The sequence below is a fragment of the Rhinolophus sinicus genome, chromosome 2 (genome assembly GCF_057876585.1).
Source record: "Rhinolophus sinicus isolate RSI-liver-muscle chromosome 2, RSI-T2T, whole genome shotgun sequence".
Lineage (NCBI taxonomy): Eukaryota > Metazoa > Chordata > Mammalia > Chiroptera > Rhinolophidae > Rhinolophus > Rhinolophus sinicus.
In genome coordinates, this window is record NC_142502.1 from 147,412,235 (window position 1) to 147,437,551 (window position 25,317).

Genomic DNA, 25,317 nt, shown 5'->3' on the forward strand with positions numbered 1-25,317 from the left:
AAGTTTGTTTTGATGATTTTCAGATGATGAAGGGGCAACTCCTGTGAAAAGACGGCGTGTTAGCAGTGATGAGGAGCACACTGCAGACAGCTGCATCAGCGACACAAAAACAGAAACCAGGGAGGTCCTGACCCCGACTAGTACTTCGGATAATGAGACCAGAGACTCCTCAATTATCGACCCGGGAACTGAGCAAGATCTTCCTTCCCCTGAAAATAGTTCTGTTAAAGAATACCGAATGGAAGTTCCATCTTCGTTTTCAGAAGACATGTCAAATACCAGGTCACAGCATGCAGAAGAACAGTCCAACAATGGTAGATTTGAAGATTGTAAAGAATTTAAAGACCTCCACTGTTCCAAGGATTCTAACCTAGCAGAGGAAGAATCCGAGTTCCCTTCTACTTCTATCTCTGCAGTTCTGTCTGACTTAGCTGACTTGAGAAGCTGTGACAGTCAAACTTTGCCCTCCCAGGACCCTGAGGCTGCTTTATCACTCAGTTGTGGCCATTCCAGAGGACTCTTTAGTCACATGCAGCAACACGACATTTTAGATACCCTGTGTAGGACCATTGAATCTACGATCCATGTGGTCACAAGGATATCTGGCAAAGGAAACCAAGCTGCTTCTTGACATTAGATGTAGCATGTCTACTTTTAAGGGCCCCCCTCTCCCAATGCTGTTTGTATAAGTTTTGCTTATTTCTGTTTTTGTGCTTCAGTTTGTCCAGTGCTCTCTGCTTGAATGGCAAGATAGATTTATAGGCTTAATTCTTGGTCAGGCAGAACTCCAGATGAAAAAAATTTGCATCTTCAGTATACTTTCTAAAGGGCAATCAGATAATGGATATGTTTTATGTAATTAAAAGTTCACTGTAGTGGCTTTCATTTAATATGGCTGTCTGGGAGGAACAGGGTTCCTTGGCCCTGTACAATGTAATTTAAACTTACAGCATTTTTACTGTGTATAATATGGTGTCCTCTGTGCCAGTTTTGTACCTTATAATAGAGGCAGATTGCCTCCGATCGCTGTGGTTCTTATTATCAAAATTAAGTTTACTTGTATACGGAACAACCACAAGAAATTTGATTCTGTAAAGAATCCTCTTTAGCTGTGGCCTGGCAGTATATAAATGGTGCTTTATTTAACAGAATACCTGTGGAGGAAATAAAGCACACTTGATGTAAAAATAATTGTTTTATTTTTATTGACATGACTGATTGCTATTCTGTGCACTTAATTAAACTGATTGTGATGACTTTTCATTTGTTTACATACGTTGCTTCAGTCTTCTCAGATGGACATAATTAAGAAAACTGAATGGGGGGAAGCACTTACCCATATTAGAAGCGTTAGTGGCAGTCCAAATAGTAACTTATTCCCATACTTTTCAGTCCTCTCCACCCTGAAGTGCGTAACTGCTGCGGAGAAAAGTATAACACACTACAGCCAACACACCCTCCCTTCAACATGCTTCCGAATGCAACTTGCCACTGTTTACCTACCTACTGTGTTTCCCTGAAAATAAGACCAGGTCTTACATTAATTTTTGCTCCAAAAGATGCTTTAGGGCTTACGTTCAGGGGCTATCATCTTGAAAAATCATGCTAGGGCTTATTTTCCAATTTTCCAGTTAGGTCTTATTTTCGGGGAAACACGGTAGGAGCTACATACCTTAAAAACTCTGAAGTAAAATAAAGGAATGGTAGCAACATGTCACTATTTCTTGTCTTCCTGAACTAAACTACAGGTGAAGGTAACCTTGCTACAAGGACAAGCTTTAGCTTGGGAAACATGAACTATCTGTACTCAGAGATTCAGTCTATTCCCAAGGAGCATCTATGAGAGTTAAGGTCAATACTTCATTTCAGGTTGCTTGCTGCTTGTAACTCAATGCCAAGGCTAAGTTGTAGTAAAGATCCAAGCATCACTTTCAATTCTGCAAAGTTCATTGATTTCATCCACTATAAAGTTTTTGTCTTCTTTTTTAAAAGGAATAAGGAAGACATAAACTTGACAGTTTCTGCTTACAAAAAGTAATGTCCTTACAAAATCTTTTAAGTAATTCAACCATTTAAGGTGGTCAACTGCAGTAAACCTTTTATTTCTTCAAAATGCTGTTGCTTCCAACAGAACTTCATGTTCTCTTCTTTGCAGGCAGGAACGCCTTTACAGTCCAACTGTAATTCCGTTTGCCCTGGAGTGGGTACAAAATTCAGTGCAACTGTCGCATAGTGTTCTGGAAGAAAAATAGGAAAAGTTATAAATACTATTACCTGCTTTTCTTGGGGGCAGGGGGACAACTTGAGTGTGTTCAGACTCGTAACAAAGGGTACTAATAGCATACCTTCTGGCCAGTTCGTACATCTCCATTTCATGATGATCTTTTTATTTGTTAACTAAAAACAAAGGGAAAATTCCACTGAAAACATCTTTTAAAACTTCCTACAGAGAAAAACAGCAAATTGTTCATTAAAACCTCCATGTAGTAAAAGTAATGAGTAACATACAGTCCCATCTGCCAGTTTATATGCCAGCACCACTGACCTAGTGCCAAAATGTAACAACAGTTAACATCAAGGACAGAACAACAGTAATTACTGGTAATGAGAAAAGAGCTGATGGCAAAGGTGAAGCAAGTGACACTTGGCAACACAGAACCTAGTGATGGAGGTGGCAGAAAGCTGAACATTCCAGACCAAGAGTTAGGAGGAATTATAGTTTCTTCTAAAATCATAAGCATTTGCACAATTACTGTGAAACTAAGGCGCACATCTTTATCATTACTTAGTATATATAACATTTTTTATTTGCTCTGTAACCAACTTTATAAAGTTCAAGTCTCTGTGAACTCAGATAAAAACCCAAAGCAAGTTAAAAACAGCATTGATTTAAAAAGCAATATTAATGGAAACGAGTCAGTCCCCAGCTCACCTTTCTTTATCAGATTACTTACCAATTCTACATATTCACCGGTAATGTTCCCATCAAACATCTGGAATTTTCCTCCCTTTTCAGCTTCTAATATGGCAGGAGATTTAGAAAATTTTTGCACCAACTAATGAAGCAAAACATATAGTAGACATGTTATTTCAGCACGTGTTCACCTTTTTAACCTAAATGTACTAATACAACAATTACTATGGTTTGGGTTTTTTCCTTTTTTTTTTTTAATCCTGAATTACTTATAGATTTGTCTTCTCTTTCTCTCCCTTGCAGAGGGAGTACACGCAGTAAATTAATGGATCCCCTAAATGCCGGTACCCCAAAATGCCCATCTTTCCCCCCCTCAAATTTTTCAAAAGCTATCCTACACGACTGCTATCACCACCATTCCAGATCTCTTCCATCAGAAAAGCATGGCCATGAGGGAAACGAAAACCAGCTCCAGTTCTTAGTGGCACATTTTCTCCCAGGGTCAGCATTTAAGATCCTAGTTTAAGGAGTTACTTACATCCTTCACAGTGAAGATGCTGTACAGCTGCTCTACAGCTGTGTCAAACATTTCCGTCATGTGTAGCGCCACAGTGGGAATCCTTACACCCAATGGCACTGGAGACGAGCCCTGAATCTTGAGAAGAGGTTAAAAAGATAATTAGCATACCAGAGAGAAAGCTGCTTAGATGTGAAAATTCAGTCCTCCACCCAGCCTTCATAAAACCAAAATGTCCCAAATTCCACCCTACCCATTCAGACACAGAAATAGCATCAAAAGCCTCCCCCCCCCCCCCCCCATCACCAATCCTGGTCTTTATTTTGGAAACAGCTCATTATTCCTATGAACTCTTTAGCTCTGTTCTCCTGGGCTATGTCCTACTTGGTCATGTAAATACAGCCCAAAGGGCATAAAGATAAACAGATGAAGGACAACAGAACCTAAGGACAAAGGTGTCATTCATTCACCACCGTATTCCAAGAATAGGATCTAAAACCTCCTAATCCAAAAGCCTGGAGAGAAGGTTCTTCCACTGTAGCATGTGAACTAAAGTCACCTGGTGTGTAATCTGTTGCCCACCAAAGAACAGTGCCTTCAGAACACTGTCTTGAGCTAAATTCAATATTTATCGCACAGAAAGGCCTGTTTATACATTCCCTTCCATCAAGGATGGAAGTCTCATTTCATCATTTGCACCAAAATGGCAGAGGATGTAAGGGTGGGTTAACTGGGCCCCCCTCATTATCCTTTTTAGTCCTCCATCATTGAAAGTCTGTTGAAAGCTTTGAAGCATTTTCATTAAGCATGTCCTTTCCCCTTCCCTACATATTGGCCACCAGAGATCATACCTGCAAGGTATTCTCACTCAGTTTCCTTTTAATAGTCAATTCCTGGGTTGCCGTAGCTTTTGTTGGTAAAATCATTCCCACTGTAAATTCTACAAAGAAACATGGGAAATGGTTTTAATAAAGAACTTATTCCGCTTCAGCACAAATAGGCAGAAAACCCAAAACAGCATATAAGAAAATAACTGATACTTATAAAAAGAACTAATCATTTTGAAAGTTTCAAGACTACTCCACGTTTTTATATATAAAACTATTAACCCACGTGCCACAGCAACAAATGTCTTTTTTCCAAATACCTTACTTTTATCTAGTTCTTAATAAAATAGCAAAAATTTCTAATGTTCTTTAGCAAAAAGCTCAGTTTTCTACAACTAACTACTAATAGCTTTATGGCCTTCACCTACTGTCAAGCCAGACTCACTGCTTTACCACCTCACAAAGCTTGGCCTCATAATATTCAAGCCTATGGGCCAGCCATGTGTGGTCTGACGCGGAAGTGGCAACCCCAAACCCATCCATGCCATCACCTAGACACGAACCCAAGCCCAAGGATGATGTGCAGACATATAGGCCCCGTTGGCCATTTTGCCTAGCAAGTAACATCTCTAATCTGGGGAAGTAAACACAGGTATCTTCACTTCCACACGGTAGGAATTATCTAGGTAAATCTCAACTACGCCTGTAATACCTGCAGTCATTCATTCATTCATTCATTCAACAAAGATTTATTAAGCACCTACTATGTGCCAAGCTTTGTGCTAGATGCTGGAGATACAGCAGAGAACAAGACAGACACCTTCCATGCCCTCAGGGAGCTTATGGTCTAGCAGGGAAGACAGACATTAAATAAGTAATTATACGAACGACTGATTAAGTAATTATCATTCCAAAAAACTATTAACAATTCTGTAGGCAAAATGGTTCACGCTGTGTTTATGATAACTAATTATGGTCTTACTTATGACTAGTTCTCAACCTCCAGCCTACAATTTATCCTGCAGCATAAAGGGCTGTTTCTGGAGCCCAACCTGGGAATCCAGACCACAGTGCAGAGCATAACTTGGGTAAACAGAAAAGGGACCCTCTGGTTCACAAGAGATGCCTTCTTTACCCGTCTTAAGCGCCTTCAGGTAACCTCCCAGGGCTTCCCTGACCTGGGCGGTGCCTGCCGTTCTCATAAGCTCCTTCAGTACATCCCCATCGCCTTTCTTTTTACTCACGTTCACCTACAAATCAGAAAAATACAAACCTAAGAAAAATCGGATTTGATGTATTCTTACGATATTGGCACACATGAAGGAGTGATTGTGAGGGAAGGGGAAGAAGTGGCTGTAAGATGTGACAGGTTTCTTCCTACAGTTTGAGAAGATGTAAGTTTTTTAATCAAGGCTCCATTGATCGGGCTGGCCAAATCTTGAATGGGCTTCTTAGAATGTGAACCCCTTAATCTGCATACAAACCTGTCTGTGTATATGTATTATATTGACGAGGCAGGCCTGGGCTTGTGGCAGGTTCTAGAAAGGCGCTGTCCAGTCTGGTCGCCACCAGCCGCAGGAGGCTGCTGAGCGCTCCAAGTGCGGTGGTCTCCTTTGAGATGTGCTATAAGTGTAAAATACTACCAGACTTGAAAGACTTAGTACAAAAAAAGGAATGTAAAATAATCTCAGTAATTTTGATATTAATTACATGTTAAAATGGTATTTTTATATATTGCGTTAAATAAAAAATTATTAAAATTAATTTCATCTGTTTCTTTTAACTTATTTAACATGGCTACTAGAAAATTTCAAAGGCCATATGTGGCTTGCATTGTATTTCTATTGAACAGCGCTGGTCTAGAACCACAAAGCCCGTGTCATTAGGACCAAGTCCCCACATAATATGGCTTTGAGCTACACAGTATTGGCAGAGAGGAGCGTTGGCAAAGGGAGAGGAAAAGGAGAAAAGGAAAGGAAAGAGGGAGCTAAGGAAGGAAGGGGAAGAAAGTGACGGGGGAGGGGAAGGAGATGGGGAGAAGCAGGGAAAGGGGAGCATCAAAGTGCTGCTCTGGGGGCGCCTGATATTCTCAGAGTGAAAACAGGTGTTGGTTAGAAAGCATGGCGTGCCCCTATGATTCAGCTGAGCTGAGCCTGGCCCCAGGCCCCAGTCCCAATGCAAAGGGTTTGTTCTATAAAGCTACCAAGGATTGAATCTAAAAGATTCAGTTTAACACGCTGATGAAAAGTTTCTCAGCTGACGGATCTGAATATCACAAAGTAAAATCACAGCCCGAGTACAGAAACCACGTGCCTGAAGGTATGCCTGAGACAGCCCCACTTTTCTGGCATTTTATAACCTTTAATAAAGGCGAGTCATAGACATGTTGCTCAGTATGATTTAAATTTTGTATCTTTGAAAACCTTCACACTGAATGAATACATTCACAAATCAAAAAGACTTTGTCAAACTACTTGTTTTGGAAAACAGAGTTGCTGAACAAATGGTCTCTCCCCAGAAGCAAGCTTTCAGCTTACAGAAGGCATCAATTGAAAACCAAGCTTAGGAGTTACACAGGCTCCATCTCCCAAGAGAACTAGGGGAGCCAGTCAAAAGCAACACATACTAACTAGTTTACCAAAAAAACATACAATATAACCAAGGGAGATACCAGCTGAAAGCTGAGAACTCTCACTATTAAAGGGAAACAGCAAAGATCCAGGGGAGGAGGAACCAAGGCCCATTCACCCAGCTGTACGAGCTGCCTGCACTTTACAGTACGTGCACTGTCACAGTTGTCTGGCAGCAGCCCTGGAAGACGAATTCACCCTGTTTTACAGCTAAGGCCACAGAGCGTGCACTCACCTGCCCAGGCCCCACACCTGGGTCCTTGAGGGTCGGCTAAGGCTTCCTCAGCTTCCTCTTTCCTACACCGCTGGCTCCAGACCCCATGCTGGCCCCACAGAACAGCAACCCCTGGCAAATGAGCCCCCAAGATGAACCAAAACCACAGCACAGGAATCACACAGTGTGATAAACAGTTTTTTCAAATACTTAACACGCATAGCAGAAGCTTGATTTAAAAAACAAAACAAATCATCAGATACCTCACCTCAGTGTCTTCCACTTCATTTTCTTCAGAAAGGTTGGGTATTTCAATCAACCCCTTGTGCTTTGCGCCAGATTCTTTAATTATACCTAAAATGAACAAAACATGTTTTTCAATTACAAAGTAGCAACTAGTGTATTCAAAACTGCCCTGCATAACTGAGTAGCCAGGCCTCCCACAGGTGCCACCGCAGCTGGCAGCAAGGCAGGCTGAAGGCTTTACCACCCTCCACATGGGTACTAAACTGACCCTGCTCTGCTGGCCCCCAGCAGAAGCAAGCAACCAAGGAAGGCGGGGGTAGAACCTTAACGAAAATGCACACGAAATCAGGGGCCAGGTGGAAGCATGGGGTTAGAGTAAGCCCCTCTGTAACCAATGTTTATTTTCTCACCCCCCCATATTCTTTACCATATCAAAGGATATGAGGAATCACAAAAGGGAAGGCAGAACAAAAAGAGACAAGAGTGAGGGGAGGGAGACTGTGGATTGGGCAGGTTCCGTTTGGACTCCATGCAGCTGCATTTCTTTCAACACCAGGGTGTTGATTTCAGTGATGACATCAACATGGCAACATAGATTATTATTCATGACTTCAGTTCCCGTCACAAGATGACCAACTAGCAGCTATGCATAAGCAAGGCACTACTGTGAAAACCCCAGAACCCAGAGGGGAGGCTGAAGCACCCTCCTGGACCAGAGCCAGAGAAGGACTGCATTAGAAGGGTGAGAGGCGTATAGCACTGACCAAAGCGCCCCCCCCCCGCAGGCCAGCACAGGGACACTGAAAAGGCCCCACTGTAGTTTCTCAAGTGGGTAAAAAAGCACGAGGTGGACAGCCAGGTCCCCCAGAATTATGGGATGCTTCCCGAAAGGCCCGCTTCCGACTTGCCTCACAGGGACCCCTGGGAATCAGAGACAGAGTAGGGGGCCAGAGCTTTCGGCTGCCAGCACTGCAATCTTGGTGGACTGCATTCCTACTTGCAGCGGTGCGTGAGCAGAGATTCCAGCCACTCGGCCCATCTGCAGAGCCGAGCTGGTAGCCCTGTCTGGCTAGGGACCTTGGTTGGCAATAAGCAAATCTGAAGACTCAACTACTTAGTTGAGTGTAGCTGTAGCCTCTAGTCCCAACCATCCAGGGAACCACGGAGCCCATTCTACAGCCCCAATCGCGCAGGGAGCCAAACCAGCAGCCCTGCTCAACTGCTGAGTATCATCTCTGGCCGCTCATAACCAGGGAGCCTGAGCCCAGCCGACAGCCCTGCCTGACTGCTAAGCACAGCTTGCAGCCCCATTCAGACAGGGAGCCCAGGGACCCCACCCAATTGCAGAGCACAGTCTCTAGCCCCCCCACCTGCTGGAGGCACCTCCTGACTGAGAGCCCTGTCAGCCACCTTGCTCAACAGCAGAGCAGAGCCAGCAGCCTACGTGACCGCGCAGGCAGGACTGCAGACCGCCCGCCTATCACAGAGCACAGCCTGAGGGGTCCAACCACAAAGTCCTGCCTGTGGCCCCGCCTATACAGACAGAACCCAGCCAGCGCCACCATCTGGTCAGGGAGCATAGTCTGAGACCCCACCCAACTAGGAGCGACGGGAGCCCAGCCCACAGACCTGCCCAATTACAGAGTCCAACCAGTGGCTGTGCCCTGCCTGACCTCACCTGACCAGAGGTAACTGCAGAGCCCAGCTAGTGGCCAATGTGACCATGGAATACAGCCAGCAGTGCCGCCAGGTCAAGAAGCCCACCCAGTGGCCCTGCTTGAACATGGAACCCAGCTAGTGGCAACCCACCCCTCAACCTAAAGCTCAGGTAGCTGACCCCACCCAACTAGAGACTCTGACAGCAAGCCCCACCAGACCATGGACACTACTGGCTGGCTCATTCAGTAACCCAAACTGAGCTACATGGTGAAGGTTTTTCCCTGCTGAAACAAACTTGTAAAGTCTGGCAAAGGGGACCCCTTATATATGCAAACACCAATGCAAGCAATCAAGGCTCATAAATCAGGTTAATGTGACACCATCAAAGGAAACTAATTAAGCTCCAATAAATGACCCTAAAGAAATGGAGATCTATAAACTATGTGACCAGGAATTCAGAATAACCTCTTAAAGAAGTTTTGTGAACTACAACAGAGACAACTAAACAAAATTAGGAAAACAATGAATGAACAAAATAAGAAGTAAAAAAAATAGGAAGTAAAAACAAACAAAATGAGAAGTTAAAAAAATAGGAAGTAAAAAACAAACAAAAAAACCCCCCAGAAATCCTAGAGCTATAGAAAACAATGACTGAAAATGAAACAGAGAGCTTCAATAGCTAACTCGAGTAAGCAGAAGAATCAGTGAAGTAGAAGATAGATTATTTACAATTATCCAGCCAGAGGAATAAAAAGAGTGAAGACAACCTACAGGACTTATGTTACCATCAAAAGAAACAATAGATACATTATGGGAATCCTAGAAGGGTAAGAGATAGAAAGTATATTTAAAACAATAATGGTGTTAAAACACACACACACACACACAAAAACCTCCCAAACCCATTAAGAGAAATGGACATCCAGATTTATGAGGCCCAAAGACCCACCAAATATGGTGAACCCAAAAAGGGCTATACTAACACACATTATAATTAAGTTGTCAAAAGTCAAAGACAGAGCTTTGAAAGCAGCAAGAGAAAAGTGACTCATCACATACAAGAGTGCTTCCCCTGTATATCGGGAGATTTCTCAACAGATATCTGCAAAGTCAAGAGTGGGACGACAAAGTCAAAATATTGAAAGAAAAGGCTGTCAACCAAGAAACCATACCCAGGAAAGCTGTTCTTCAGAAATGAAGAAGAGAGAAAGACTTTCTCAAACAAAAAAAGCTCAGGGTGTTCAACACTGAACCTGTTTATGAGAAATGCTAATGGGCATTCTTCAAGCTGAAATAAAAAGATGCTAATTTGCATTATAAAAACATATGAATGTGTAAAACACACCGGTAATGGTAAATACACAGTTAAAGTCAGATTATCTAACGTTGCAATGGTGCTGCACAATTCATGGACAATTCTACTTTAAAAATTTAAAAACAAATGTAACTGATATGCACAGAAACTTATGGTTATTTTTAATACATTTGATTTTCTAACTTTTAAAGTTAATTATAACATCAATCGGTTAAAATCAGTTAAGTTAGAACACTTACAGTAAATTGTAACATCAATAACCTAAAATGTGAAGAAGTATAAATTTCTATATGCTATCAAAATTAAGTTGTCAGTTTAAATAGACTGTTATAAATATATTTTATGTAAGCATCACAAAGAAAAAACTGTAGTACATACAAAAAGATTATAAAAAGGAATCAAAGCATACCACCACAAAAAGGCATCAAATCACCAAGGAGGTTGGCAGAAGAAGAAGCAAAGGAACATAGAAGCTATAAAACCCTCAGAAAACAATGAACAAAATGGCAATAGTAAATCCTTAACTATCAATAATTATTTTAAATATAAACGGATTACATTCTCTAATCAAAAGACATAATGGCTGAATGGATTAAAAAACAAAACAAAAAACAAGATCCAACAATATGCTCCCTATAAGAGCCTCATATTCGCTTTAAGGACACACATGAACTAAGAGTGAAGGGGATGAAAAAATATATTGCAAGTAAATGGTGACCAAAAGAAAACAGAAGTACCTGTACTTATTTTAGACAAAATAGACTTTAAACTAAAAAAAATGGTCAAAAGAAACAAGGTCATTATATAATGCTAAAGGGGCCAATTCATCGTGAAGATATAAAAATTGTAAATATTTATGCACGCAACATCAAGCACCTAAATATAAAAAATAAATAATAACAGAACTAAAAAGAGAAATAAATAGCAATATAATAATAGTTGGGAATTTTACTACCCAATTCTCAACAATGAACTGATTATCCAACCAGAAAATCAATAAGGAAATAGCAGATTTGAACACTGTGGACCAAATGGATCCAATAGACATACAAAGAATATTTCAACAAACAGCAACAGAGCACATATTCTTCTCAAGCACTCATGGAACATTTTCTAAGATAAATCATATGTTAGGTCACAAAACAAGTCTCAACAAATTCAAAAAAAATAGAAATTATAATAAGTCTCTTTTCCAATCACAATGGTATGAAACTAAAACTCAATAACAGGAAGAAAGTTGGAAAATTCACAAATACGTAGAAATTAAACAAAACATTCCTGAACAACCAATGGCTCTAAGAAATCAAAGGAAATTTAAAAAGATATCTCGAGACAAATGAAAATGGAAATACACAACACACCAAAAGTTATAGGATGCAGCAAAAGCAGTTCTAAGAGGAAAGTTTGTAGCAATGAACATATACATCAAGAAAAAAGAAAGATCTCAAATAAAGAACCTAACTTTGTACCTCAAGGAGCTAGAAAAATAAACTAAGACAGAAGGTAACAGAAGAAAGGAAATAAAAAGCAATCTACAGATCTAGTGCAATCCCTATCAAAATTTCAGTGGCAATTTTCACAGAAATAGAACAATCCTAAAATGCGTCTGGAAGACCCCAAATAGCTAAAGCAATCTTGAGAAAGAACAAAGCTGGAGACGTCACACTTCCTGATATCAAACTATATTACAGAGCTACAGGAATCAAAACAGTATGTTATTGACATAAAAAGAAAAAAAGACACAAAGATCAATGAAACAGAATAGAGCCCAGAAATAAACCCACGTACATACACGATCAATTAATCCAAAACAAAGGAACCAAGACTATACAGTGGGGAAAGGACAGTCTCTGCAATAAATGTTGCTGGAAAAACTGGGCAGCATGATCAAAAGACTGAAACTGGATCACTATCTTACACCACTCACAAAAATTAACTCAAAATGAATTGAAGATTTGACCATAAGACTTGAAACCATAAAACTCCTAGAAGAAAATATAGGCACTAAGTCCCTTGACATCGATCCTTGTGACAATTTTTTGGATCAGACACTGAAAGCAAAGGCAACAAAAGGGACTATATGAAACTACACAGCAAAGGAAACCATCAACAAAATGAAAAGGAAGCCTACCAAATGGGAGATAATATTTGCAAATCACATACCTGATTAAGAGGTTAATATCCAAAAATACATAAAGAACTCATGTAACTCAGCAACCAAAAAAACAAATAATGAGATTAAAAAATGATCAGAGGATCTGAATAGACATTTTTCCAAAGACAACATACAGATGTACAAGAAAAGGTGTTCAAAATTACCAATCATCAGGGAAATGCACATCAAACCCACAATGAGATAGCACCTCACACCTGTTAGAAAGGCTATTCTCAAATAGACGAGGAATAATGACTGTTGGGAAAAATGTGAAGAAAAAGGAACCCTTGTGCACTGTGGGTAGTATGTAAATTGGTACAGCTGCTATGGAAAACAGTACGGAGGTTCCTCAAAAATGTAAAAATAAAACTACCATATGATTCAGCAAATCCACATCTGGGTTTATATCCAAAGGAAATGAAATCACTGTCTTAAAGAGTTATCTGAACTCCGATATTCATTGAAGCATTATTTACAATAGCCAAGATATGAAAACAACCTAAGCATTCATCAATGGATGAATGGATAAAGAAAATGAGATAGATACACACACAGGAATATTAGTCAATCATTAAAAAGGAAATCCTGCCATTTGCATCAACATAGATGGACCCTGAGGGCATGTGCTAAGTGAAATAAGTCAGAGAAACACAAATATTTTATGATCTCATTTAGGTTTGTCATGTACAAAAGCCAAACTCACATAAATAGAGAGAGTAGACGGGTGGTTCGAAGGGTGGGAAGGGAATGAAAGTGGTCAAAGGATACAAAGCGCACAAAATTCCAGACACATGATGAATAAGTTCTGAGGAAGTAATGTACAGCATGGTGGCTATAGTTAACAATAATATACTATATATTTGAAAGTTGATGAGAGTAAATCTTAAAAGTTCTCAACATACACACACACAAAAATGTAACTATGTGAAGTGATGGATGTGTTAACTAACTTTATTGTGGAAATCATTGCCCTATATACACATATATCAAATCATGTTGTATACCTTAAACTTCTACAACCTTGTAAGTCAGTTATAACTCATAAGGCTGGCAAAAAAATTACATTAAAAAAACACAAAAAACAAGACCAGAGTGCTGCCTCCTCCCCAGCAGGTCCCACTTCCCACCTCTGGGACTCATTCTAGAGGAGAAAGCACAAGGGGAGGGCAAGCTCTGCTCAGCCTGCCCTCTGGCTGCTGCCTGGGAGTGGCTGGGTCTTATCTTGCAAAGAAGCTGGTTGCTGCTTTGAGCTTAGGGAGATGGAAGGGACACAAGGCCATGAGCTTCCTCTGGGCACCTCAGACTCCTGTCTTGGGGGATCGGCGGGGGGTGAGGCAGGTATAAGGAACCAGATCCTGTTGTGATGGAGCCAGCAGGAGCCACTGAAGGAGCAACTGACAGCAAACCCTCAGCCAAAAGGTTCCAAGACAGGAGGAAGACTACTTCTGATCCTGGCTGAATGTCACCCTGAGCTAGCAAGGTGGCGACAGGGCAGAGGCCCAAACTCTAACACAGCACAATCCTCTAGAACAAGATCTCTCCCTCTCTCCTCCTCTTCCTTTTTCCCTTCGTCTTCACATCCATGGTTATTTCAACAAGTATTTATTGAGCATCAACTGTCTACTCAGCCAGGAGCCAGGCACCACGGGAGACATTTATTCATTCAACAAATACACAATGTTCCAGACAGTGATCTAGGACTGAAACAAAATCAACGGATCCCTGACCAGAAGACCCAAAGAGTGAAAATAATCAAATGTCCACCAACTGATGAACAGATAAAACAAAATGGGTTATATCTGTACAAGAGAATATTATGCAACCATAAAAAAGACTGGAACATGCTACAACATGGATGAACCTTGAAAACATTATGCTGAGCCAATCACACAGACCACACACTATATGATTCCATTCATATGAAATGTCCAGAACAGGCAAACCCATAGAGATAGGAAACAGACTAGTGGTTGCTGAGGACTGCTAATGGGTATAGGTTTTTGGGGGAGGGATGAAAATTTTCTAAAATTGATTGTAGTGATGGCTGCACAACTCTGTGAATATACTGAGAACCACTGAATTATACACACTTTAAGTGGGTGAATTGTATACTATGTGAATTATATCTCAACAAAGCTGAGATTTTTAAAAAATCCCTGCCGTGATGTATTCGGGGAAGGGGAGAACCAGAATAATGTAAACAAAATATTTAAGTAACCATTATATATTATGGTATACCAAATGTCAGTGCTTTGGGGGGAAAATAAAACGGGGAATGGAAGCAGTACAAGGATGGCATCTGCAATTTTTACAGGATGAAGAGAGATGGTTTCACTCAGGATGAAGGCCTGAAGGGCCCAAAGAAGCCAGCAGGCAGCTATCTGGGGGAAGAGGGCTCCCTGCAGTAGCTCTGGGAAATTCTAGCGCTCACAAGTGCTGGAGGACAAAAGTTCAGTTGAAAGCAAAGAGCTCTAAGCAGCTCTGAGTGCTGGGAGAAAAGGAAGCCCCCAGCTTGTCAGACAAGGAACTCCACATACGGTATGGGCGTGTCTGGAACTATGAACACCAATTCAGGGGCCAGTATGTGCAGGTCCATAGCAGTTCTAAAAATACCTGCTGAGTGAATGAATAGTGAATCAACAGAGTCTGCCCTAAGGATGCCTCCAGCCCTGACTGTACCCGGAGGCCCGTTACCTTTCCAGCCCAGTTTGATGTTCCACTCATAGAAGAAAATCAGCTTCCCTTTACGGCTGCTGCAGGAAGCCTCACCTTCCACCTGCTTCATCTCACTGATCTGGCAGCGACCAGCCTCATTCTCCACGACGATGCCCACCAGGAACTCACGGAGCTTCCCCTTGGACCAGCTGGTGGCATCCCGCTCTGTCCTGCCAGGGATCAAAAGGACAGAGCCATGAATGGAAGCCCCAGATGGTATCATTCGTCCAGCATGAGTTATCAGGGTAATGCCCAGGCCCAGCCCAGATCAGCCTAATTCCTTTCAAGGGGTCTTGAGAGACCTGCCACCCTCAAACTTACAAACATGCTTCTCAAACCCATTTTCTGCCAAATCTCTTTTAATCCTCCTACTCGGTTCCTTAAGATATTATTAACTACTAGGTAAAATATTTTGTCTTAAAACCACCAGCTTATTTTGGAGAAAGGGAGTCCAGCAATCTGACCAGTTGGAAATGGATGGGCAAAACCTGGACCATATGAAAAGGTAGTACAATAACTGAAATAATTCTAATCATAACAAGACAAATTATCAAGCGTGTTCATACATATTATTTCATGCAATCTCCCCAAGTAATGTTCCCATTTTGGGGAGCAGAAATGAGCTGAGAGAAGTCCATGATGTACCCACGGTGACAGAAAGGGGAGGGAGGTCAGCTCCGAGCCCCAGGCCAGGGCACCCCCTGTAAATGATCCCTTCACAGGCTGAGATGGCTTTGCTCTGCCCTGGACCTGTCTCAGCATCACCTGATGGCCTTAGCACCACAACCCTCAGAGATGAGAGGGGCCCACACATGACTTTCTGAAGCTCTGGGGGAGAGAGGGAGGCAGAAATAAGCCAGTGTTCCAAATGAGGTACAAAAAGGATGTGTAACTTGTTCACACTCCTCGAAGGCAGGGCTCACTGGAGGCCCATCAAGTTAGGTGTAGAGTTGAGATCCAAATTCCTGCTCTTTCCACTACACACAAACCAAACCACACACACTTTCTAGATTCATTCTAACTTCCAGAAACACCAAGAGGACTGGGTGTGGGAGGGAGTAAGGGAAGGGATGCTCTTAATTAAGGGTACAGATTGTCAAAGTTGAAGAGGTAAATCAGAAGCCATTCTTGAAGGGCCCAACCCAACTTTCAAGAATATGAAACTGAAGTCCCAGAAGCAGTGCAGAGAAGATGACAGGTGTCCAGACTCGGAGGGCCGTCCCAAGCCTGAGGCTACAGACAAGCAGCGCTGTAGGAAGCTGGGGGAGGGGAAGGGAATCCTCAGCAGCTGTGCAAGCCCCGCCCCTCGGGGGGATTGCTGCGGCCCGGGAGGCGCCCCGAGAGTCGGCCGCCATCCACCCCGTCGTTCCACCCGGAGGGCACAGGGCACCGGCTGCTCGCAGAGAGGCCCCACCGTCCCGCCCGACAGTTCCAGAGGGAGACGGTCCGGAAGCCGCAGCCCTGGCCCCAGCCCGGCCGCACCAGTGCCAGTTGTTCACATTGGTACCGTCCTCCCGCTCCTCCACGATCCAGCGCGGGTCGCCCTGGCCCCACTTGGCCATGTCTGTGCTGGCGGCGCGGCCTCCGCGGAGAACAGAAAAGGGCAACCGAGTTGGGGGTGGCGGCGGTTACGCTGCGGCTCCGTCGCCCACGTTTCCGTCCTCCCAGGCCAGGATCAGAGCGTTCGCACCGCCCAGAAAGTGTCAGAAATGCCCGCCCCTGCGCCGCTCCGCCCACCGCCTCGCGCAGCGCGCCCGCAGCGGGGCGCTCAGGCCGGGGCTGGGGCGCGGGCGCCGTTGCAGGAAGCCGGGTCGCGGGGCGGGGTTGTGGGAAAGGGGGTGCCCTGGAGCCGGAACGTGGTCTCGGGAGAGGTCGAGGCCGAGAGTTGGGGGGTGCGGGGAGGAGGTCTGGAAAGTGGGAGCGGGGGGTGGAAGGGAGCAGGGGCGATCCGGCAGGTGGGGGCGGAGGCCGGGTCGGGGGGTTGAGTAGACCGTGGGCCCAGCTGCCGGAATCGCAAGTGCAGGAGCCAGGAAGACGGAACCTTGGCCTCCTCCGAAAGACCAAAACACCTCCTCTGGAGGATTCATTATTACTGCAATGACTAGTTTCAATGCTACCAATGAGTAAGGGGCGCCTGAGAGCGAGCAGTACTGGCGATGAAGACCGGAAGCTGCTGTCCAAGCTGTCATTGGCCGCGCTCATTATTCGTTCCTGTGTAGAGGATACGACCCAAGCACTTGATCACTCTGCTGTACGACCGACTTCTGAGGTCGGAGAGCGCCCACGGTGCGTGGGACCTCCGCTGTGCGCGCGCTCTTTACACCACATTCATGTTTTGTTTGAAAGTTTCTGCAGAATTGGTGTAGTTTGGTTCTCTCCTAGAGGTCAAGTCTCATGCCTTTCCAACACCTGTCCAAGTAGCAGGAGCTACCAAGTTCCCGGTTACTTCAAGAACGTTTACATTTTATTCATGTAATCATTCTTTTAGAGGACAAAAGAACGTGATTGCAGCGCATATTATTGCAGCTTGATGCAATTTTACATTCAAGTGTATATTAATGATTCCTTTAACAAGTCTTCACCTTCCAACAAGAACTCTACCAATTATTTGGAAGATGTTACCGAGGGGTCTGTGGATATTTATTTAGCAAAGAAAATGGGTATGACAATGGAAGGGTGGGGGTATCTGACTGTTCTGTTCCATGCTGGTGACCTGTCCTTTGTCTGTGGTCTGTATTCATCAATGAGATTAACTAGTGGAGAACATTTTCTCCTTTACTTACTGGAGCTACTACATGCCATCATTTCCCAAAAAGCTACAGCAGTTATGTAAACAGACAGCTTCAAAGTGTTTTGGCCCCAAAACCAAATAACATTTTAATTTCACCTTTTACTTCACCAAATGTATGGACAGCTAACACATGGTATCAAATAGGAAAGGATTTCAATGGCAATACTTCTGGGCACCTTTTTCTTGTGGACTAGCTGTGCATCTGTTATCCAATTCATAGAGAATATTAATGATGGAATGTTACATGGTAAGATTTAGATAGGTATAATTGGAACCTGGCGGGAAATAAGACTTAGCAGAAAACTTACAAAGGCAGAAGCTATAATCACTAAAAGTTTAAGTGGACAAAAAAATATAATAAGAGCTTATCCCAATGGAAATAATTTTGTTAAATCGTAAGTGGAAAATATATTCTATGTAGATAATTGATCAAGAATTAAATTAGCCTAAAAGAGTTTGCTTCAAAAAGTAATTTTGCAAAGAAAAATCTTCAGAATTAATATAATTATTATGAAAATATTTGCCTTAGAAAAACTCAGTCAAGTCTCAGATATTTGTACACCCGTGATCATAGGAGCAATTCACAGCTAAAAAGTGGAAGCATCCCGTGTCCATCAACAGATGAATAAGTAAAATGTGATATATACACGCAATGGAATAGTATTCAGCCTTAAAAAGGAGGGAAATTCTGACGTGCTAAAATATAGATGGAACTTGACGTTCACATTATGCTATTAATATGAACTTAGCATATAAACACTATGTTAAGTGAAATAAGACAGTAACAAAAGGACAAATACATGTGATACATGATCCTAAATTAGTTCCTGGATCCAAAACAGTTAAAAATGAAATAATTGGGGGAATTTAAATTGCATTTCAGACTGCATATGTATTGGATAATATTGTGTCAATGTTAAAGTTTCTGAGCATTGAATTTTGGTTACAAAGGAAAGCATTGTTGTTCTTTGGACTGTGTCATACAGGGTGTCATGCGGGGTCTCAGCTCCCGCTCCCCGCAGGATATGGTGTGGCCAAAAAGGAACACCCACGGAGCCATAGATAGGGGAATCATACCACTATATTCTCCCTGGCAGCTGGGTTGGAGACACAGGAAGCAGGAGCCACACGATCCGCAACCTGCCATCCGCTTCTCTGCTAACAAACCAACCCTTTGCTAACTGCAATTTGCCATCCGCTTCTCTGCTAACAAACCAACAACCAACCCCCTAGCATAGCCATGGCAGTTATATTAGTGGCTAATGGCTAACTGGTTACAGCTGACGGCCAACTAGTCACAGCTGACAGCCATCTACTACCCGAGCCAGCTTTCTACATGAGGCCGAGAACCTGGAAACTGCTCTCTGGGACTCTGTCCCCACACTCCACACCTACGGGGTCTCACCTCACAATCTATGCAATAAGCATCTTCCATGAGGGGCCCTTTGTGAGGAACCTAGCTCACGAGAAAAAGTTGCAATCAAGTTCAAGTAATGTCCCAGGAAGTGTCCCTCAATGTCCACCTACTTTCTGGGCACAGCCAGGGTTTCTCAGGGTACCATGCTGGAACAATAGTGGCTCACAACCAAGATGCTTACATATTCTCCACAGCAGCCAGTGGAGACACAGGAAGCAAACATCCACCAGTTCCACTACATGGTGGTATGTTCCCATAGTCCACAGTCATTCACCAGGGTTGTGTGTTGGCCTCACAATGTGTGCCCTCTCTGCAGGGCAAGGGCTCCAAGTTCTCCCCAACCTGGGGGTGAGGGATGACCTTGACCTCACCTGCATCCTCCACTGAGGATTCAGCAAGCATTTCCTCCTGGGACTATAAGTCACGCATCTGGGCCGCCATAGCAAAAGCAAGCACTTCCCAGCCCACACGGCCACAATGACCTTCACTTTCTCCAGCCTATGCTGGTTGGGGAACCATCCACATCATCCCACCCCTCCGCGGGCTCTAGCCCTCCGGCAGCTGCACGGCTTTCCCTATGCTGGCCAGAGAACCATCCACGTCCTCCCAGCCCTCCACAGGGGTCAACTCCTGAGAACAGTGGCCACCAGGTACCACACACTGTGTGGGGGCCACCTGTCCTCCTGCCCAGAGTCAGACACCATTCCTACCTGGCCAGAATCCTGCTTGCTGCACCAGGTGTCTGACTGGGTGGAGGCCTCGGTGTAAAATGTCCACAACTCTAGGAGCCCACAGCAGCAGCAGACCACCAAAAGGAAGACGACACTTGCTTTGGCCAACAGGGTGGCGTGCCATCCGGAGGCTTGAGAGGACCACCAATTCACCGAGGGGTCACGTTTCTCGCAAGCAGGTAGCATTTCCTGCTCCTGGCGCTGCTCCTCACGGGCTTCCTGAGACTGAGTGTTCAGACACACAAACTGCTCCACTGCTCTTCGGAGAGCTTTAGCCGGCACCATACCCTGCTCGCTGCACCTTGTGTCATGCGGGTTCTCAGCTCCCACTCCCCGCACAAGAATGCAGGATATGGTGAGGCCAACGGAGCCAAGATAGGGGAGTCTTATCACTATATCCTCGCTGGTGGCTGGGTTGGAGACACAGGAAGCAGGAGCCACACAATCCGCAACCTGCCGTCCACTTCTCTGCCAACCAACCAACCAACCCCCTAGCGTAGCCGCGGTGGTTACATTAGTGGCTAATGGCTAACCAGTAACAGCTGATGGCCAACTAGTCACAGCTGATGGCCATCTACTACCCGAGCCAGCATCTTTCCACGTGAGGCCAAGAGCCTGGAAACTGCTCTCTGGGACTCTGACCCCACAGAGATACATGCTGAAATATTTATAGGTAGTGTCATGATGTCTACAATTAACTCAATTAGTTCAAAGGAAAAAATACAGATAAAACAAGTGGTGCAAAATGTTGACAACTGGTAACTCTAGGTGAAGAGTATCTGAGGACACCTTGTACTATTGCAACTCCTCTGTAAGTGTGAAATTATTTCAAAATTTAAATTTGGGGAAAAAAATTGAGTCAAAACATTTTCAGCCTCAAAGTGTGGGTTCTGGTCCTTTATAACCATCCATTACTAGGGTTTGTCAAAGACTCAAAAATAATCAAAGTAAAACCAGTGAATCACTGAAGTAGTAATTGATTAAAAAAAAAAATTATTGTGCACACACCAAAAAGACAGCTTGCAAACCAGGAGCACTCAAAGTACAGAATGAGGCTCAGGTTTACTGTTACAAAGCAGCTTATACAGTGAGGAAGTAGCCCTCCTTTCACAGTAATTGGTAATTAAGCTAAATTAATGAATCAACTGGTTTTATCTGCTAGCGGAAACTTCAAGGCTAGTTTCCACTGGCTTTTGATTTTAACAGGCAGGTAAAATTACATTACAGATTAATTGAGCATCTACTATGTTCCAAATCTGCTCCACTTTTACACTGGAGTGACTACAAAAATGAATAAGACGCTAGCCTAGGAGACCAGTGTGAATTCATCATCGGGTAAATATGGTGTGCCCTGGGTGCATGGAGGTGCCTAATTCTTCCTCAAGGAGGTGGTGCTTGTGTAGTTCTTTTCTCAATGAGGCTTGAAGAGTGTGTAGGACTCTTTGCTTTAATAAAGGAAAGGGGACACCGGACAGAAGGAGCAACAGGTGCTCAGGCACAGAAGCATGGAAAAGTACGTTGCACTAAGGTGGCTATAACGGAGTGAGGTAGGGACAACAGGAGGTGGGGCTGCAAGGGGGCAACTTGCCCCACTGTGAAAAGCCTCATTTGCCTGCTGAGGAGCTTGGGCTTTGTTCTGTAGAAAACAGGAAACTGCTGAGGTGAACTAAATGGAGAAACACCATTGGACTTGAGTTTTAGAAAAATCATTCTTATGATCATCTGAACAATGGACAGGAGTGGGATAAAAACTGCAAGAAGGCAGATTTTTTTCCAAGGTGGAAAAGAGGTGACAGATAGGAGGTATTTGAAAGTGGAATCGGTGAGTGGACCAGAAACTGGGGTGTAGCAGAGGAATTGTTTTTCAGAGACTGGGACTTTCAACTTGGTTAGTCAACATCACCCGGAGAGACTAGAATGAAAAGCAGCTGGAGATCAGCATTTAAGGGGTGGGCAGAAAAGATGGAGCCTGAAAAGAAGCAATTAAGGAAGGAGAAAGAAAATGAAGGAGGCATTTCATCATGGAAGCCAAGGTCCATGATGGAGGGAGCAGTCAGTCAGCAGTGTTAGATATGGAAAAAGCAAACAGGATAATAAAGAAATTGTTCTTTGGATTTGATAACAGGGCCCTTTGCAGAGAGCAGTTTCAGTGACCAATGGGGGCAGAAGTGAAGTCACAGTAGACAAAGGAATGAATGCGAGGTGAGAAGGTGGAAACCGTGCTTTTAAAATGTTTGACAGGAAGAGTCAGAGAAATGGACAGTAGCTAGATGGTGACATGGGGTGAAGGGAGATTGTGCCTTTTCCCTTTAAATGTTTTCATGTGCTGATGGGGACTGGTTGCTGAAAAGAGGGACGGGTGGTAGAGCAAAGCCCCAGAAGCAATGGGGGGAGATGAGGCCAGACAGGTGAGGATCACTGGGATAGGAAGACCCAAGCAGAAAGGATAAGAACGGATGTTTCTGTACCAAGCTTGGTTTTGGTTCATTTCATTTGGGGGGGGTGGAGAGGAGATAAGTGAGCTGACAAGTTGGACAACTTTAGGTGGCATCTTACCTGCAGCAAAGTGAGGGTGATGACACTGACAGGCTTTGGGGAAAGCTGTTCTAAGTATGTCTTTTTTCCCATAACCAATCTGCACTGGGGTGAGCCCAAACCATTGTCACCTTTTCTAAACACAACTCCACCATACTTTATGTCTAGGGAAAGGCGTGGAAAAGCATATATCCAGGACTATTAGCAATGCACTAGAGAATCAAGGTTCTGATTCAAGTCGCACATCACAAGAGATCTGAGAGCCGCTAAGATTCTGCTTTTGAGGAAGTCACTATTCTAATATATTTTTATAATTCTGATGCTGAGGCCTCACTTTGATTTAGTTCCATCAACATTGATTGAGCTACCAAAATGCACATCTGCTCCAAGTACACTGTAGCTTGTAGCACACTATGTGCAGTCATGTGCTCTCAAGCTCTGTTACCTTCACTGACCTGCTGGCCTTGAGAATGGAGTGCTTCCTCTTCTTTATCCCGATGCCAGAGCTGCACCTGACACACAGTAGGCACCAGGAAATGTTTGTTTGGATAACTGAATAAAAAACAGAATATTTCTCAAACCTGTATGTTCCAACCTATGAATAGGATATAAAATCAATGTAATAGGCATCCACCATCATTTGTATCTTAATGAAAGAGCATAAAGCTTAAATTATTGGAGTGCTTACATACAGTAAAAGTAAATATTGTTTCTTAAATCACTGTGTATGTATGTGTGGTATGTTATGGTTATAGTAAGTTTTTTTTGTTTTCTAAGTTTGAAAGCCACTGCTGTAGCAAACACAAAGAGAAGTACAATCGCTTATAACTAACTGTTGATCAGTTTTGCACATAGTAGAATCCCCAGTGCCGAGCACACAGCAGATCTTAGTAAATATCAGTTAAATGAACCGATTATAGGAATAAAAGAAGACATTGGTTGAAGGGACATGAAAGGCGAGGACCAGGCTTTGAAGGATGGATGGAATTTTAACAGGTAGAAATGGGACCAAAGAAAAGCCATTAGCAAAGATGTGAAAGTCAGGGAAGTAATTCGGGTTGGAGGGAGCGGTGTAGGGTGGGACAAAGTAGAACTGGCAAGAAGACTACAATGAGGACATTTTTGAGGAGGGTGGAAAGCCAGTGCGAAGAGTCTTTTTACCCCAACAGCAAGAGAAATGTGTGCTTTGTTGTGCCACCCAGAGCAGAGCCAGACCATGCTGGCAGGCTCTGAAGCCCAGTGCTTGGACCCAAGTCTTGACCCTGCCATTTATTTCGTAACGTTAGGCAAATTCACTAACCTCTTTGTACTTCATCATCTGTAAAATGTGGATAGTGTTACCACCCGTCTGTATTAGGACTAGATTCAACTGCTAGTAACAAAGTGGCAATAACAAAAGGCTACACCAGGTAGCCCTTTATTTTCCTCTCATGTAAAAATGGGCAACCCATGGCAAGTATGAAAGATATACAATCATTAGGGACCTGGGCTTATATCAACATTCCTCAACCGCTGGTTTTCACATCAGGGTCCAAGACATGCTCCACAACAGTTCCAGCCAACACATGCTCATTCGAACTAGCAGGAAGAAAAAGGGGTGAAAGAAGAGTATATCCTCAGCCTGTAAGACATCCCAACACTTCTCCTTAGACCTCATGGGCCATGCAGCAAGGAAGGCTGGGAAGTGTAGTCCTTATTTTAGTCAGCCACGTGCCCAGTCAACATTTGGGAATTCTGTTACTAAGAAAGAAGGGGAGAATAGATATTGGGGAACAACTACCAGTGTCTGTCACCCAGCCTCATCAGTAGTGAGCAGTTAAAGGAATTAATACAACTAAAGCTCTTTTAGAACGGCTCCACTCCTAAATTGACACATCTAGCCTAGATTTCCCAGCCAAGACAAAGGCTACTCCTAGAGCTAATGTTTGTTGCCTGTCAAAGGAGTCCTGCGTCGTGCAGGAATGTTATCCTTGCCAACTCAGCCAATGGTTAGGAGCACCCCATGGGTGTCCTTGGCACAAATGCAGCAGTGATTCAGAGTACAGCAACTGGGGCTGCCCCTCAGTATGCATCCTGCCCAGGAGATCTGAGAGGCGTTATTTCCCCCCACTTTTACATAGCTTCTCTAATAGAATACAGATTAAGCTTCTGTAGCAAAAGACTCTCTGGATCCCACCCCAGTCCCCCCAAAGTAGCTTAAACCAATTGGAAGCTTATTTCTATCTCACGAGCGGTTCAAGACCAGTGTAGAAGCCTGATGTGCTAGGTCCCCAGAGTGTGTCTGCCATTTCTGAGATCTACTCTCATCTGATTGGTGAAAGATGGCTCACAACCACGTCTATATTCTTACCTGGAGGGGAGGGAAGGATAACCGGAGGACTCAAAAGGCCTACACTCACCTCCATGGCAGGAACTTAGTCACATGTGCCCACACAAAATATGGGGCAGGAGTTGTTACTAAAGGCAGAAGGGTGGAATGGATATTTGGGGAGTAACTTACAAGCTCTGGCTCACTGCCACTTCCCTGAACTTGCTCCTTCTCCTATGTCCCTCCTGCTTACCTCTCTTGGCCTGTGGGCATCAATATCTATAGTCATCCAAGGCCAGGAAGTGCTGCTTATCTGTGACTCTGCCCACCTTCGTCTCGAGAG

The 25,317-nt window shown here is 43.6% G+C and overlaps 2 protein-coding genes across 6 annotated transcripts in view; one reads left to right on the plus strand and one right to left on the minus strand.

Annotated features, from left to right (window-relative positions):
- The window catches only part of USP34 (ubiquitin specific peptidase 34), a 205,895-nt gene extending 204,632 nt beyond the window's left edge, over window positions 1–1,263 (plus strand). For both annotated transcript variants that reach the window (XM_019717509.3, XM_019717506.3), the window contains one exon: window positions 24–1,263. In XM_019717509.3, coding sequence (XP_019573068.3) covers window positions 24–631 — 608 coding nt within the window. In that variant the 3' untranslated portion in view covers window positions 632–1,263. The remainder of the gene's footprint in view (window positions 1–23) is intronic.
- On the minus strand, window positions 1,183–16,903 carry AHSA2P (activator of HSP90 ATPase homolog 2, pseudogene). Of its 4 annotated transcripts, none has more exons than XM_074332032.2 (9): window positions 16,675–16,902; window positions 15,247–15,362; window positions 7,371–7,456; window positions 5,394–5,508; window positions 4,283–4,371; window positions 3,453–3,569; window positions 2,955–3,056; window positions 2,346–2,397; window positions 1,183–2,237 (listed from the first exon to the last, which is right to left on the minus strand). In XM_074332032.2, exons 1-9 carry the CDS (start codon window positions 16,752–16,754, stop codon window positions 2,065–2,067), a joined length of 930 nt encoding a protein of 309 aa, XP_074188133.1. In that variant the 5' UTR covers window positions 16,755–16,902; the 3' UTR covers window positions 1,183–2,064. The 4 variants fall into 4 exon arrangements, with proteins under 4 accessions (XP_074188133.1, XP_074188132.1, XP_074188135.1 ...); XM_074332031.2 differs by having other exon boundaries at window positions 15,172–15,362; window positions 16,675–16,900; XM_074332034.2 differs by having other exon boundaries at window positions 15,172–15,357; window positions 16,675–16,833.
- Between the last annotated feature and the right edge of the window lie 8,414 nt (window positions 16,904–25,317).

Bases quoted from the DNA above. Each gene is read 5' to 3' on its own strand.
- AHSA2P (XM_074332031.2), bottom strand. From the start codon at position 16,754: ATGGCCAAGTGGGGCCAGGGCGACCCGCGCTGGATCGTGGAGGAGCGG. The intron at 15,363-16,674 runs GTGCGGCCGGGC...GATCCCTGGCAG, and splicing joins AATGTGAACAACTGGCACTG to GACAGAGCGGGATGCCACCA. The intron at 3,570-4,282 runs GTATGATCTCTG...CCTCTTCTCAAG, and splicing joins TGAGTGAGAATACCTTGCAG to ATTCAGGGCTCGTCTCCAGT.